This window comes from Cololabis saira, chromosome 3 (genome assembly GCF_033807715.1).
Source record: "Cololabis saira isolate AMF1-May2022 chromosome 3, fColSai1.1, whole genome shotgun sequence".
Classification (NCBI taxonomy): domain Eukaryota; kingdom Metazoa; phylum Chordata; class Actinopteri; order Beloniformes; family Belonidae; genus Cololabis; species Cololabis saira.
The window spans coordinates 11670231-11687361 of record NC_084589.1 but is presented as its reverse complement, the minus strand read 5'-3'; the positions used below and the strand labels follow the sequence as shown (position 1 = coordinate 11687361).

At 39.7% G+C, this 17131-nt stretch overlaps 1 protein-coding gene across 1 annotated transcript in view; it reads right to left on the bottom strand.

Moving 5' to 3' along the window:
• LOC133440587 (neuroendocrine convertase 1-like) overlaps nucleotides 1-17131 on the bottom strand; it is a 228783-nt gene that overhangs the window by 57172 nt on the left and 154480 nt on the right. Inside the window, exon 13 of the mRNA XM_061717903.1 lies at nucleotides 6061-6174. Within this exon, the coding sequence (XP_061573887.1) occupies nucleotides 6061-6174 (114 nt within the window). The remainder of the gene's footprint in view (nucleotides 1-6060; nucleotides 6175-17131) is intronic.

Below are 17131 nucleotides of genomic sequence, written 5' to 3'. Positions count from 1 at the left end.
TCCTCTTATATCTCTATCCCCCCAGCCAGCACCACCACTCATCCACACCCCCCCCCCCACCTTTTCTTTTGATTCTCCCAAGGGTGGTGGGAGATGGCTGACATCACAGCCGGCACGGCAACGGCCTATAAATTATGAGTGACAAGTCTTTGGACCAATAAAAGCAGCACCATATTTCATGCACAGTAAATCTGATGGCAGATTGCTGTGGCGCGTGGCGGCTGACACGTTTATCGTCGTCACAGGAGTGGGAGCGGAGGGTGGAGAGGTGGAGGGTGGAGAGGTGGAGGGTGGAGAGGTGGAGGATGGCGGGTACTGTAGGTCCCCCAACACCCGAGTTGTCTAAAGCCCTCGTTCTAGTGCAGGGGTGTCAATCTCATTTTGCTTGGCAGGCCGGATTTGACCAATTTTTTTCTTGCGGGCCGCACGCTCAAAATAACAAAAACGGTGTGAAACATTTTTTTTTCTAATTCTTTTTTTTTTTACTATTGTTATCTAATCCAATATCAGTTTAGTTAATTTTAAAGGAAATATGCACTTTGTTTACACTCTAATTATGTAAAATATATTTCTTCAGGAACTTTTCTTGAAATTTCTCGTTTTTTTTTCAAATTATGTAAGATACTTTTAATATCATTTTACAAAGATAAACAGAAACAAGTATGTTTTTTTTATATTTCGCTTTTTAATAGGAAATTTAATTAAAAGCAAAATCTTTCTTATTTTATTATTCGAGAGTGTTTCTTTGTGATTTAGAGATTTTTCCAGTACAATAAAGTGTATTTATTTTAAAAAATTGGCACGGATATTTACGCCAGTGTGCCGAAAAAGTCTGCACTCCTCTTTTAACTGTTTTACTTTGTCACTATCCTCGTATTCAAAACTGAAATTCTTCGAAGAAATATCTTCTATCATCTTTTTTAGCAGTGATATTTTTCCTGCGAAAATATATAATAGTAGTCAGTAAATAAAAATAAACGACCGTCTACAAAGAAATAAAATCGGCAAATGCATTCTAGAAAACAAAAAAAATGCCAAAAACTGCTCTATTTGTTTAATAACGATGGATTTGTAGAAGAAATATATTATCGGATATGCTGCGATTCATGGCAATTATTTATGCCTTCCTTTTTAGTAAATTAACATTTCGTTTTTTTGCGTTGGAAACTTCTCGCGGGCCGCATGAAAATCTCTCTCGGGCCGCACATTTGACACCCCTGCTCTAGTGTGTATGGAGGTCAAACAGAGGGGGACCACTGGTTGCTGGTCATTTATTCCTTCCATCCAGAAACCCCAACACACCTACATGCACACACAACCCTCACTATCAACTCACCCAACATTTTTAAGGACGCCATTTTCTCAGCAGCTTTTACAAAGCTGTGGTGTCACACCTACTCCTGCAACCATCTGTCCTCAATCCACACGTGAAACCTTTAAGGCTGCACAACAGAACCACCATTTCTCCAGTATATATATATATATACTGTGTATAAAAATGACCCGATAGCTCTTCAAAGACAACAGAACCGTTTGCTCTGCAGTTTCAGCACCTCACAAAGCCTGTCCTGCTTCCTTTAGTGGGCATCCGTTATTTAAATGTAAATGTAATTTAAACATTCAGCTTTAAAGAGTGTCCAACCTTTTAATGCTGACTGAGCAAAGTCGAGCAGTAAATGAAGGATGTTCCTTGGCTTTAAAAGAATAAGTACAATCTAAACAGCAGGTCCATGTTAGATCTCGCACTGAACTGTGCAACTGTATCTATTTATTGGTAAGAATGTGTAAATATAAAGGCAGACCAGTGGCGGAGAGGAAGATTACAGTACTCATGAGAGTGGCAGGCACTTTTCCTTAATTGCAGCACATAGACTTTATGCAGCTTTGTACTGCAATTCACTTGACATGAGAGGAAAATAGTATAATTTTCACTTTAATAACATTTTACACACAATTGAAAAACATCTGATCAAATGATATTCTGTAATAATCAAATCACAGACCAACAAAAACCCCCAAATCCAATCAAAAACAATAAAAGGTATTTTAAAATCAAAGCGTCCACTGATCTTCTATCTAGCTGTTAATGCTCCGCAGAAATCTTGCTTAGCGACTGTGTGCCTATTGAACTGTAGTCCTCGTTTACGTAATAAACCACTGTCTGTAATTGGCATGGCTGTTGTAGTCTGATCAGGACATTACAAGTCCTCTGCCACGGCTCCAAGTGGACAGATTTCAGCAGACGCCCGCTGATGTAATGTGCATCATTATATTTTAATTAATCCATTCTTCTCACACCAACACAGCAATTACAATCTTTTTTATGACACGGCGTGCTGTGACAGAAGGGAAGGAGGAGAGGGACAGCGATGGAGAGAACAGGAGGGCCAAAAGAGAGGCTTGAGAGGGGGAAGGTTAAGAAGGGAAACTACGAGGAGAGGTGATGACAGTTAGTTAGAGAGAGGGTGAGGAGGGATCATTTTAAGGTGAGTGAGACAGAAAGCAGATGAAAAACATCACAAACACCGTGACTGATTATCAATATGTCATTGCCTGGCGGACACTGTGAAAGCATTGTAAAAAATATGATGTCTGGAGGAACACGGGCTCTCACTCTCTCCCTTTCTCTTCTCTCTCAGGCTGTGAGACGTGGCAGCTCTGTTCCTCTAGGCCTCTGTCTGCGTAAATCATTACAGGTAAGAACACTGAGGCATGCTGTGGGTGTGATAATAACATTAGAAGATTACAATGATACTCCTCCCCAGGCACAATCAGCTGTCCTAACTGTCATAAAACAGACCGCTGACTTTTGTGGTTGAAGCGATTTATATGAGAAGGGTGTGTAATGTGACTGTGTGTGTGTGTGTGTGTGTGTGTGTGTGTGCGCATGCATAGAAATGATCAATGAACACAGGAAGGACGCCTTATTATCACAAAATTATCATCGTAATTGAAAGAACGTGTCATATGTAAGATTTCAACAATTAAATGCAGAAAACAAGGGTGTTTTTGTCCATTTTCCATCATTTAGATTCTGACATGATGATCAGGCTCTATGTTATGCAAGGTCAAAGTCCCCAAACTTATATGAATATTTCTCTCAAAGGCAAAAGTCCAACATTTAGCCTGCTTTGATCATCTCATTTGCATTCTTGCCACTACGGCTCTTGCCAAAGATGATTCTTAGATGCTTCTGCCATAATTTATAGCTGTGAAGCGCTTGTGGCCTCACAGCTATGAACTGCACACCATAAGATCCAAGTGCATCTTATAAGAGCAAAAAAACATTTATGGCTCTTGCACCAATCCAGCAACTGTCATTTGACGGAGCGGGTGACATGTTTGAGTATTGTTTCTAGTTTTCGTTACATCCAAGGTCAGAGGTCTGCTGGGGAGCAGCGTCTGGGAGCTGGCCAATCAGAACCAAGGCTGATCTGAGGAGCCACATGTACAGACTTTTGAATGGAATTTGATACGAAGATCTGACAAGTAAAACCTTTGAAATGGTACATGGTATGCTCATTAAACCATATGAAGTGATCTATTCAGTGATTGCTGATGTAAACCCAGAGTTTCCTATTGTGGCAGCTTGACTTCAGACACATTTAACTCGTGAAAAACAGCTGACAGTTATAGAGAAGTGACAGAAAAATGCAATGTGATTTCCAGCTCACCGAAAAACATCCTTCAAAAATGTCCCTTCATCACAAGAAAACTGTTATTCTTGGCATGTTTCAGCACAGGATCGGTATGAAATATAACTGGAAGTAGTGTGAAACATGAAGCAGCAGACACGCTGAAGCTGTTGGATGAAGAGCTGCAGGTGACAGTCTGCAAACATCCAGCTTCCCAGCAAGGTAACAAACTCCTCTCGCTCTGCCCCGCTGTCTGCAGACTATTGCTGCATGAAGCCTCAATCAGATAACAGTTGCTCAGGGAATAAAGAAAAACAACCAATCACTGGCTCACTTCTTCATAAAAATGACAATACTTTATTTAGTCCCTGAGAATTCTATGACATGTGGTTTAAAACTGGGTTTGCTGTTACCACGCAGAAAACAGGGACTGGTCAGTGGTAGTGACTGTATGAGAGCTGGACAGAGCCAAACCACGATGAGCACATTCAGAGCTCTACGACATGACCTGCAGGCCCCTGGTGTCAATCTCTCAGACCACACAACCAGAACTAGACTTTATGAGGCTGGCCTGAGGACCAGAGGTCCTCCAGGGGAAGCTGTGCTCATTTCCTGGTACCATGGAGCTCAACTGGCATTTGCCGTAGAACACGAGAATTGCCCGACTGAATTGACTTGGCATATCCAGCTGTCCCGGAAATCTAGACGTACACCTGGTAAATTTTAATCCACTTTGCAGGTACGTCTAGCTACCACCTGTCGGGGCTCATTAGCAATACCAAAAGTTTTGGGGAGCCAATCAAATGCGACTATCCTTGCAGAGCCTCTGGGCGGGATTAACACAAGGGGTGAATAATTCTGGATGTGACCGGTGTAGATGGCTGCAACCGAGGATTAATGGACACTTGAATTGGCTTTGGCACCGACAGTTAAAGATTCAATCTGAATAGATCCCCTTGCTCGTTGCTCCGATTGGTCGTAGCGCTAACCAACTACGTGCAAAGACAGTCTGATGAGCAACCGTTGGTGCTGCCCCTTTGGATGGGGAGGCCCTGTGGATCGTTTTCAGACCCTATCTTTCTAGATGTGCGTCTGATCTATCACGCTAACCAGAGGTGTCAAGTAACGAAGTACAAATACTTCGTTACCTTACTTAAGTAGAAATATTGGTTATCTATACTTCACTGGAGTAATTATTTTTCAGATGACTTTTTACTTTTACTCCTTACATTTTCCCGCAATTATCTGTACTTTTTACTCCTTACATTTTAAAAACAGCCCCATTAATCTATTTCATTTCGGCCTTTAAAAAAAAAACTATCCAGTTAAATTGTGAATTTGGTTGTGGTTGTGGCACAATGAAGGATGTTCTTGTCCAGTTTTGTTCTTACATCCGTTCCCTCAGATTCCTGCAACTAAACTTGGTTGTACATTCCAATAAAGGTTAGGATAAATGATAACATGCCTCTGAAGTTTGACTTTTTGCACCATTACAATACTTATAGGCAACTAGTCATCATATCTGCTGCTCTCTGAAACACATGTTAATGCTCAATAGTACACATATATGGTTCTTTAATATATTTGCATTATACTAAGATACATTCATTTTCAATGGCGTTTGTCCTTAATGGCTTTTTCCCCCTTACATTACTTTTACTTTTATACTTTAAGTAGTTTTGAAACCAGTACTTTTATACTTTTACTTGAGTAAAAAACTTGAGTTGATACTTCAACTTCTCCAGGAGTATTTTTAAACTCTAGTATTTATACTTCTACCTGAGTAATGACTGTGAATACTTTTGACACCTCTGACGCTAACATACAGCTGGATTGTTTTTATTCTATATAAATATATCTATGTGAACTTCGTACTATGATCGTCCAACAATTAACGCCATTGATTTAAACAGACCCAACTTTCATGACAAAATAAAGGTCAATGCCAAGCAAAAGAAATGCTTCACAAGGGCATAAAACAGGAAGACAATGCACCTGGCAACAACAACTGCGCGAGGAAATCCAAACCCTCCAGATACCAGTCCAAAGGGTCTGTTAGCGATAGAGCAAGCCAGTGCCATGGAGGCCTCATCCTGCAGCACACAGGACCAGGAAAATGCTGCCAACGTCTCAGCCAGCATCACAGGACATTATACGTCTCATGAATACGGACACAGCAGGTCAGAGCTGATTTGACAACACAAAAGGGATATGTACAATACTTTCAAGGTGGTGGTAATATTGTGGCTGATCAGCCTATGTTCACAGCTAAGTAGCATACCTTACCAATAATACTATTTAAAGCCTTAAAAAAAAGAGTGGTGACAGATTTCTAGGAATCAAAAGGATTACATTTAGCCCCGAGGAGGATGCCACATGTTTATATTAAAAACCATTCAGTAATTGCACGATGGTATCACAGTACCTATGGTGAACGTGGTATCCTGCTGCATTGATGCTCCAGCCCGGCTCTTCGGGGTCGGGGATCTTTGCTGTCTTGGCAATCAGATGCTGAACATCCCTCCACGTCAGCTCAGGACTAAGGCAACAGATATAAAACAGAATATCATCAAACACATCCTTCCTTCAGTCTGTGTTCTACAACAACTGAAACCTCAGAGGAAATGCTTCAACTCTGAATGATGCTCTGAAAAGAAACCCGAGGGGAGCACAACACAAGCTTTGCTCCTGTGTGGAAAGATGCTAGAGGACCACTTTAATCACAGCCAAGCATAACGCTTATGGTGTATCCATGCACAAGTTTAATGATACATAAACTGAGGCAATGACACAGTGACACACCTTAAAAAGCAGATCCACCCCCCCCTCCTTCAAGTCAAGCTTACATTTTTAATAATGGTGTCACTAAAAACTTGGACTCCAACAAAGAATATTTGGGACTTTAACAAAAGAGTGTAGAGAGCCAAATGTAAAAAAAATCCTCTTTTTAATCCCAGGCAGGGGAATTGTAATAGAGCGGACTCGAGTGTCATGTCAAGCAATATACTAATGGAATCCAATTAAGACCTTTAAACTGCGCCGAGAGCTGGAGGATATTAGCTCAGTTTTCTATAACAAAAGACGTCAGTGAGGGTCTTCAATGAGGATTTTTTTCAGAATATAAGAAGCAGAAAGGAAATTGGGTTTTTCTGCTTTATCCACTCATTATTGTTCCCTAGGAAAATGGTTTGAAGTGAGTATAGGAAATCTGCTTGACCACCCACTCTTAGGAGCTTTTATTTCTGCTTCTGTCTCAACGGCATTTCTTCAGTACAGAAACACAGGAAGAAGCTTTTCAAAATTTCCCCCATCATTACTGACATGAAGGTGACACAACATCCTTGCATTCAGCCTTCTCTTCACTTATATTTGTATAGTTTTACCTGAACAAAGATTTAAAGAAAAGCATGCAGATAAGGCAAAACCAACAAACAAACAAACAAAACAGAATAACAAGTAGCCTTGTCATTATTGGACTCAGGGGTGTTAAGACAATTCGGGAAATATCAGGCACGGATATAAAACCAAAGTATTCCAACCACGTTTCTGAAAAAAAAAAAATGAAGCACAACAAAAGTGAGGAGAGAAGCTTTCATTAACAGCATAAAACAAAACCCTGGCAAACAGCGGGAAAAGGCAACTAGAACAACATGATAGGAATAATACCAGTAACACTAATAATAGACGGATAGAATGAACCAAAACACAACGTACAAACAATTATTTTAAGCTTTGATTTCAAAGGGATTGGATTGTGTGTGCGTGAGTGTGTATGAGGGGAATAAGCTTTGTACTTTTGAACTGTTGCTGCTCGCTGCGTGCGTCTGTGTGTCTGAGTGTGCGTTCTGTATTATATATTAGTGGCAGCAGCGTGATTCTGTTGTGTGCACTCCCCCCACCTCTATCATCAGCACCACCACCATCACCCCTCTGGTGGAATCAGAGAAAGCCCCGCGGCCCCGGCTGGTTTGCATAAAGCAAACAAAATTACATTTGCTTTGCTAAATCAAAGCATGTATGGTATTCCAAGCCGCTCTCTCTGGGACAAATTACTTCAAACGGCCTCCTTTGTATCATAACAGAATAAGAAAAATAAAAAAATAAAAATCAGCCCAATCAGCGGCTCTCCAAAACCCTCGACTCGGGAATTAATTATTGAACCAAGGGCTTTTCTCTCTCCTAGCAGTCTGTGACACAGATCTATTTATTTTGGAAAAGTCGTTTTGCTCTTAAAACACAGTGTTGGCTGAGAACAATGCTGTAGCCCTCACTCGCAGTGTTTTCATTCCCTTTTTTGCTGCACAGCCCCTGAAGGGACATGTGAATAGTTTTTAGACCACAAAATTAAACTGAGAACCCGACAACCAACATCTGCTATAGAAATGGTTAAGCACAAGTATTACTTATACTGTGAAAAGCTTGAAATGAGCTGTTAACTGTTAACTTTAAAAGAGAGGTCACGTTTTTTTCTGTGAAAGCTCTTTCCTTCCTCTCTTGGTTTAGTCACAAGAACATTGCAAAACCACAGTTAAAACAACTTTAAATGGTCTATAGGGCATACTTATGGAATCTTTTTAATTTAGTCAAGGTTTAGCCCTCAGGCTAAAGTGGTAAAGTGGACGGACTGGCTTTGGACCTGTCAACCAACTACCTGCAACTACCTGCAGCCCACTAAACCACCCACTATTTACCACCTCAAAAAATTGGCGTTATACAGTTTTTTCCATGTATTAATGATATGCATTTATACTTTCACCTTGAACATTAATTGACATTTTTGGAATGTAATTTTAATTAATTAATTTATTTGTGCTGTTTCCTGATGAAAATACATTTAAAAGTGTTCTTTTGCTCTAATGGCGCTGCCACCGTCTAGGTGCAGGTGGGAAAATGATCAACAACATGGGCAGCTTTCAGCGACTGGTTCAATAAAAAATCCTCTGATAGTAGAGGAACTTACTTTTAGGCAAACACAACCACAGATAACCACATACATATATATATATATATATATATATATATATATATATATATATATATATATATATATATATATATATATATATATATATATATATATAACTTATATATTTCCCTTAAATAAAATATAATAAAAATGAATCACGTGGACAATACTATGTACCTCCATTTGCTTGTGCACGGCTGTCTCAATGTCCCGCCACTGCATCTCAATTTCATTGAGGCTTTAACTTTGACAAGGACATTTTAAAACCTTGATGATTTTATCATTAAGCAAATCTATTTTAGATTTTCTGGTGTGCTTTGCATTATTGTCCTAACATGTCCTATCACTGATTTCAGCTATGGTTTAAGTGTTGGCAGATGCTCTAACATTTGTCTCCTCGTTGAGTCAAAAACTGCAAGGTGTCCAACAAGTATGACGTGGTTCTGTCGAAATGTGTGTATATAATAATAATAATTATATATATATATATATATATATATATATATATATATATATATATATATATATATATATATATATACATACACACGTATGTATTTATAGAACTCTTAAGTTTAGGAGGGCTCGGCTGGGGAAAAGCCTGATCCCTGCAGCCATGGCTTCCCTGAACAGAAGCCCTGCTGAAATGTCTGTCCGCTTTTGTGCTGTCATTTAAGTTGTCTTTGTTGTTAAACATGTCATTTATTTATTGTTGGTGTGTATGTATGTGCCTGTTGTCATCTGGGATGAGAAATGTACCGTCAGTGAAGACAAATCTCCCTATGGGATAAATAAATCAATCAAATATATATATACAAATACAGTATGTATGTGTGTGTATGTTAGGTGTTGAGTGATATTACATTATTTGTATTCAAAAGAACTAGTTAACTAATTAAAAAAAACATGGGATTAAAAGAAGGGTACTAAATTTTGCAAGTCACCAATTACAAACATCCTCCAGACGGTCGCACCCACCGTCTCCTCACGCAGCCTCACAAAGAAGTCACAATGGGCTCACAACTGTTTACAAATCTCCAGTTAATAGGATCAGGACTCATTGATGGGCCGCTGCGATGTGCCTGATGTAATCTATTAGCTGTATGATAGTCAGTGTCTAAGTCCAATCGATAAACCTGGGGCTCAATACTGCACCAATGTGAACCGTTACCCCACTTCAGTGCTGCTAATAATGCAGCTTTTACAATTATGCAGCGTATGTGTGTGCATAGGTTTCTGTTTATATACTTGGTTCTGTATTTTAGGTAATCCACTTATGTAAAGCTGTGCATGTGCATCTGTACATGTATGTACATGTTATTTTCTGCCATATGTATCTATATATGAATGCAGAGCTGAACTGCAGGATTGCTTCTATGCTAAGTGATTACCATGACATTTGTAAGGACTACACACCTATGTACAACTGTACACTATGAAGTTGCAGAACACCATATGTGTGCATTGATGATACTCACCATACATGGCACGTCCCAAAGTGCATGTTTGAGCGTTTGTGTGTGTGCGCTTGTGTGTGTTTGTGTGTGGGAGTGTGTCTGTAGCTGGTGTAACTGGGTTTCCAATTAAGTTGAACCACAGGCTGGATCAATGCAAGTCCTCTGTGTGCAGGAATGAGCAGCCCTGGGCCTTCAGAGCATGTCCACGAATAATTTATCACTCACACTGGGCCAAGGCAGAGAGAAGGTGGAGGAGGGCGAGGGGGAGGAGGACTGGCATAAGGAGAAGGAGACAGAGAGCATACGGACAAAGTGTCCAGCCCAGAGGGGAGAAAACGCCAAAGATGGGCAATTGAGGAGACAGAGAGATGGAGGGGTGAACAAAACAGAGAGAGATCAGGACCCGGAGGAAAACACTGTCAGCTCTCGATCATTTAGAAGCATCACCCTCCGCATTTTCCCCCGTAAACAACCATCAAAAATGGAATTCAGCAGGGAGCACAAGGCTTGAAATTCTTGTTAATTTTAACAGATGCATGTTTGAAAATGCTGTAAGCTATAAAGACAAGTGAACATATGAGGAATAAGAATACTTTATAGCTTTTCAAAAACTGACTCTTACAAATTAAATATCATCCAGTCCATGTCACTTAAGCGCAACAAGCGGTGTTTTTGATTTGATCGCATACTTACTTATGCAACTCTAGTCTGAAACAATTTATGTTCAAATTATATTAAATTTGAGTGTCAGACAATGTAGGACATCAATATTATCATATTTATTCTGTTCATACCCATTATCTCCTTTTATAAACTGGTGTGTTAGTATTTGTTTCTGCATGCGTTGAAAAAAGTTTTCAACTTTTGTCTTTATAATTTGTAACATTTTTATTTTGGCTGGCTTATATGTAATTTCAGAAAACTGTCCATCCAAAACTCTGTTCTCAATATATACAGAGCATCTGTATTTTATGGCTTTTGCAAGTTTAATTAGTCAGCAGTAATCACAGCTGAGGCAAATTACAATTTAAAATTTAAGGCTGTCAAATATGAAAAGTCCTCAAGTTTTTACTCCGCCCCAAAATCTATTCTGATTCCAAATGCCAAATGAGTACATTTATAGCCAAGCATCAATAGAAATTTTTCCCAATACAAGCATGTCAAAATTATAATTAAAAACTGAATGGTAGTAAAACTAACTACACGTCATCCTGTTAGCATAGATTTAAGGGGTGGACATATAGTCTGACAGTAATTTATATCTTGACCTGTAGTAAAACAACCTACGATTTGTACAATTTTACCACCTTCCCTCCATCATGCTACGTGGACAGGTTTGCCTCCAGAAGAAACTGACAGATTTAGATTCACCCCTGATGGTTTCTTCTTTTCCTTACTGTACCGCCACATGTCCAATTTTCTCCTTCCCCTTCAGCTGTAACAGTAAAGGAAGTCAGGAACACTCACACTCCACCTCGTTAGTCAGCAGAATAAAAAAATGCTAATAGCGGACGAGCAGCAGTTCAAACCCTCTCATCCCAGAAATATCAGCAGCCTGAGTTTAAAAGCAGACAAAGCTGACACACACTGGCGTGCAGGGTAAAGATCCTGTATGCCTGTGTACAAACTGGCCTCAGTTTGTCTCCATCAATCTCACAGTAGCAAGGCGTGGACTGGCAAGAAGCTCCATGTCGCTCTGTAATCTTCTCTTAATGTGCTGCACTCTGAGGCTAAGTGAACCCATTTGAAGTGACTGTGAGCAGAGTGAGATTCTTTCCATGTTATCTGAACGAGTGTTACTAATGGCTCTATCAATTAGGCAAAGTGTAATAACTGCATCCCTGCAATCTCCTTTAAACACCCGACACTGATGTAGTCCGGATTTCTGTGGTTAACGAGTGCACGCACGCGAATGCACGTATGAGTCTGTATGTGCAGCTGGTCTATACAGTTCTGTGTGAAATGGTTTAAGACTTGGGTCAAATCATGTGTGTGTTTATAGCACACCTTTAATGGCCTGAATGGGCATGTTTTTCTCTTTGCAAAAGAAGCTGCACATCAGTCTATCTGCACATATATACATTCATGTACAAATATAAAATCCATGCAAATAAATGTCGCAGTGTATATTCTTCGGTCGAGTAAGTCAACAGCCTCTGAACATACTGTATTGAACCTTTGTGTGTACATTTAGCCTACACCCGTGTGCTCTTTTTAAAGGCCACACTCCATGATGTGGGCAAAGAATTGATTTTCTCTTTCTTATTTCAAATGTGTCAATAGTTGACTGTGTTTTTCTCTTTAAACAAAAAGTACAATATTATGACGTAAAACAACATCTTGCGTCCAGCTACACCATCTCCACCAAGGCTTAATTTGCAGCCTGATTAAAGTTGTAGTTTTAACTGTTATGCTGGGCATGTTTTAGCTGTGTTAGTGTCAAAGTACGATACAGAAAGCATCCCAAAACAGAAACCAGCTTAGCTTCATTCTGCTGAAAAAAGCAGTTTAAAATAAACAGATTAAGACATCTCAGGATTCATGGTACTTGGATGTTGTCACAGAAAGCTCTTCAGAGACGTTGATATCAGTTATATAATCCCAGAAAGGCTATAAAGACCATTCCCACTATGTGTATGTAGGTATAAATACAGAATATACACTGGTCAAACGTTTTACAGCACAGCAATTTTTCCAGTTTAAACTTTATGCATTGTCTCATTATACTCGAAAGAATAGAGCTTAAATTTTAGAATTTATAAACTCATAAAACCTTTGGCGGAGGTAACAGCTGAACACATCTTTATACAATGATATTGTTCAGAAAGTTGGTCACAACTCTGCTGCACAAGTTCCCATAAATATGTAGGTCACTTTTCTCTCTCTCTTCTGTCCAGGTCATCCCAAAGCAGCTCGACGGGGTTTGAGTCTGGACACTGAGCGTGCCCCCTCGTGTTTTCAAGCTCACTATCGCGTCCTTTTTTTTTTTCCTAAGGTAAATCTGATATAGCTTGGACTTATGTTTTGGGTCATTACATCTTCCTGTAGGATGAACGCCTGACCAACCAGGTGCATGCCAGAAGACACGGCATGGTGCTGCTGAATGGGTAGCCGTTTTGGTTCAGACTCTGTACAAGTCATCAAACCAGACCCAGACTATCAATTATACATCACGGTTGACAGTGGATGTATAATTCAGATTTTTTTTTCAGTTTTGGGTAACCTTACTTTGAAAAAAAAAAAAAAAAACTTCTGGCAGTTCAGGATTTAACTTTGAAGGACTTTGGACTTATAAAGTAAACCCCAAATAAACCCAAAAATCTGTTAAAATCAGGGTCTCCTACAACTTCTGACCAGTAATGTATACACATGTTTAGCACAGCAGAGTCTTTGTATGGAGATGTGGTCTCGACCAATTAGAGGAAGTGGGTTCACTTTTCCATGTAGGTTAAGAGTCCCAGTGAGGATACTGGCTGATTACTCCTCAACGTTCCACAGAATATGCTACATTAAGGCTTCTCTTTATTCATTCAATGAACACAGAAACAGAAAGTTGGAGAAGCGAAAGGAACAAATGATAATATTAAGTGCAGAGATTCTCACAGAGCACAAATTTTACATGACCAAATCTAATATGGTCATATTCTTCATTTAATACTTAATAAACGATACAGCTCTGGATACAAACATAAACATTCATAGTTTAAATTGTTCATTATTTTTGTGAAATTTGCTTAAGAACAGGAGTGGATCAGCAGCCAAACTGAGCATATAGATAAGGGCGGATAAAAGATTATTTTACTGACGGTTTTACTTCAAATGAAGGGAACTGCAGAAGCTGGATATTTGTAGAGGCAACCAACAGTTGGAACTGCTGCAAAGTCAAATATCCTTTCCAGGGAATGAGTACACAGACTGATGAATGGTTGAATAGAAACAGAGATAAAGTGACACGGAGGCTGACACGGTAATAAAGTGAACAAACCACAAAGTCAGAGAAAGACTGACAAACGAAATGAGTGAGGAATTGATTCACCCTGATGATTCGCTGGCCAAGCATCGATAAGGACTGATGGAGACGGATGGAAACGCCGACAGACAGCCAATGTAGAGAGACAGAGACCGGCAATGACACCACACCACAGGTGTAGGTGGGAGCACGCCGAGGGTAAAACTGTAATCTCAAATCTGTATTTTTATTTTTCTTCTTCATCGCCAGATTGATTTGAAAAAGTCTGAACAGCAGAACACAACTCCGAGTCTGATTTCTGCTAATCAAATCTGAACTGCATTTGGACGTGGTTTGAAATGAGATTTGAATCAGATTCCTACGGATGCATCTCAGTCTGGGCGCGCCGCCTGCTCCAAACTAATCTGAGGTGCAATCTGCACTAGATGCAGCACAACATGTCAACAAACCCCGAGTAACTGCAGCGTTGCACAGCATCAGTGCCACTACAGATAACAGTGTGGGCTGTAATTCTGGCTCCAAATATCACCCGTTCATGTGAACCCATTTCTGTAACGGTCCAGCCAAGCCAGATATTTAATACCTGTTTTATTTGAGGGCAAAGACCAGCGCCTCACTGATACTGGCATTTGAAGGCTGATGGTAACACATTTTTAGGGAACTCAAATTTATAACTGTGACAGGGCTATAAAAATGACAATTGATCTGTGTCTGATCAATGTTGTCCAGACAAAGAGTGAAATAAAGTTGATGCCTCTTCCAAAGGTTTCATTTGTGATGTGAGTGGGAGGATACTAACTGTTATTTTTGAAGAAATTATTGTAATTTTCAATTCAATTCAATTTTATTTGTATAGCGTCTAATACAACAGATGTTGTCTGTAGACCCTTTCCAGAGACCCAGAACATGATAATTATGTTTCCAGGTGGCCAATTCTTGTAAATTACAAAATCAGAGAAAAACTAACCTCTTTTAGAAAGTTTCTGAGTCAGAAACTGGTCACCTGTCACCAAAACCCTGTTTTCTGTGCCGTGAAAATAAAAAAGTGCAAAGCTAGCATGACCTTTAACTTTCCTGAGCCTTTGGTTTTGATGTATGTTTTAAGAAAAAACTAAATATATTTTTGGATGGATTTTATTAAAATATGAATGTAAATACCAGCGGCAGATGATTTTCCAAGTAAGGGGCTGCAAGTTTTTGTCCAATATCCTTGAACACACTCTTTTTTTGGTAAGGTGCATATATATTTATCACCTTGTCCCCACAATAAATGTAATAATGTTTGAATGATAAAAACAGTAATAATTACACCAATGTTATTTACTTCCAATAATAACAACAGTAATCATTTAGTATTAAATAACAATTAAACACACAAAGGACATGACACATCACAAAGAGCACAATGATGAGTATTTCATGTTACTGCTGCTGCTTCATGTAACATTTATCAGGCTTTAGCTGATTGACAGCAGCTTAGTAAAACAGTTCAGTAGATGTCTTTTTAGATGTAGCTTTCTTGTCTAAAGGGACTGTTGTGTTGAGTGGGAAGGGAACAAAAAAAACCAAACCCTAGCACTAGCGTGGCAGCATCTGTGTCCAACTGGACTCTCCCAGTCTGACCAGCACTGATCCAGCTGGGCCTGCTCGTGTTGTTCTCTCAGATGGAAGTCGCTTTGGATAAAAGTGTCTGCTGAATGACAGTAGTAGTAGTAAAAGGTTTTCACTTACTAATGACAGCATCTGGAATAGTCATTTAAATACCACACACCATTGCATTGTGAATTATAGTTCGTCCATGTAATGTTTGTAAAATCAGGGTCAGTCTCTAGTCGCTTTATCGAAGCAGGATTATATAAAACATTCTTCTTCTGCTCTTTTATTGATAGTGAAGATGTCTATTAGGCACATAATTTCCACTAACTGTTTGGTTATGGAATTGCATCCACCTGCTATTCTCGGACAAAGTACAGACGAGGGGGAGGCACTTCAGGCGGCCAATCAGATTTCAGCTGAGGCCAATGCCCCTGTGGCTCCCCCCAAGAACATGATATATATGTAACAAATGTACCTCATGTTGACATTTCCTACTACCTAGGTAGATGTGTAGAGCAAACACACACACAGAACAAGTTGCTTGTGATGAATGAGGGATACGAAAACAGAAAACAATCTGGGTTTTGCGTGAAAAAATATAGCTGAATATATGATCGTCGAGTGAAACAGAGCTAGAACGTATCAGAAAGAGGCTGAGCGGGCCTGAACGCCTTACAGATATATAGAGAGAGAACCCAGGTCCATAAAAACGTGAGAAGAATGCTGCTGGTCTGAGTAAGAGAGGTGATATATAGTTTAGTCAGCGGCGGCGGGTCATGACAAAGGCTTTAACAGTAATGTCCTGGGAGTCGCCTCACCCGGGGGACAAGCGCTCCATTTTACGGCCAAGCAACTGAGACTGAGAATGTTGCTGCATGACAGCTGGAGCAGTAAAGCTGGCCTCTAGTACTATCCATGATGCTGCTGATACCACCACAAAACACCAGGCCCGAGGCCACACTGACAGCTGGTGTGTAAAGAGCGATGGAGGAAAAAGAGGCTCGGGAAATAGTAGGAAGTGGCAGACAAGAGAAAGTAGGCAACGGAGGAAAAACAGATTGAGGAGAAATATTTGTGGATTTAGACAAAAAAAATAACAGAAGTATTATTGGACTGAATTATACTATAGGAGCAAAATAAAGGCAGGTGGTGCAAGGTGCAGATTTTAAACACAAGAAAAAAATTCCGGCAAAAGCATCCATGTCATTTTCAGTCTGTTGCAACATTTTTCTCTTGTACTATTCCAGGATTCAGGCCAACCTAGGACATTCAAATGTTTCCCCTAAAACCAATCCGGTTACACAAGGAGTTGTTGAAGTGCTTGAAGGTGAACCTCTGTTCAGCTTCTTTGAAACACTAAGAACAATTCTCTGAAGTATCTATCTGTATTTAGCACCAGACATCATAGCTTCGCTTCTAACATATTTTCTGGTTCCTGCCAGTGAAAAAAACATCTCCAAGTGTACCATGCTTCAGTGTGGGAATGGTGTCGTGGAGGTTATGAGGG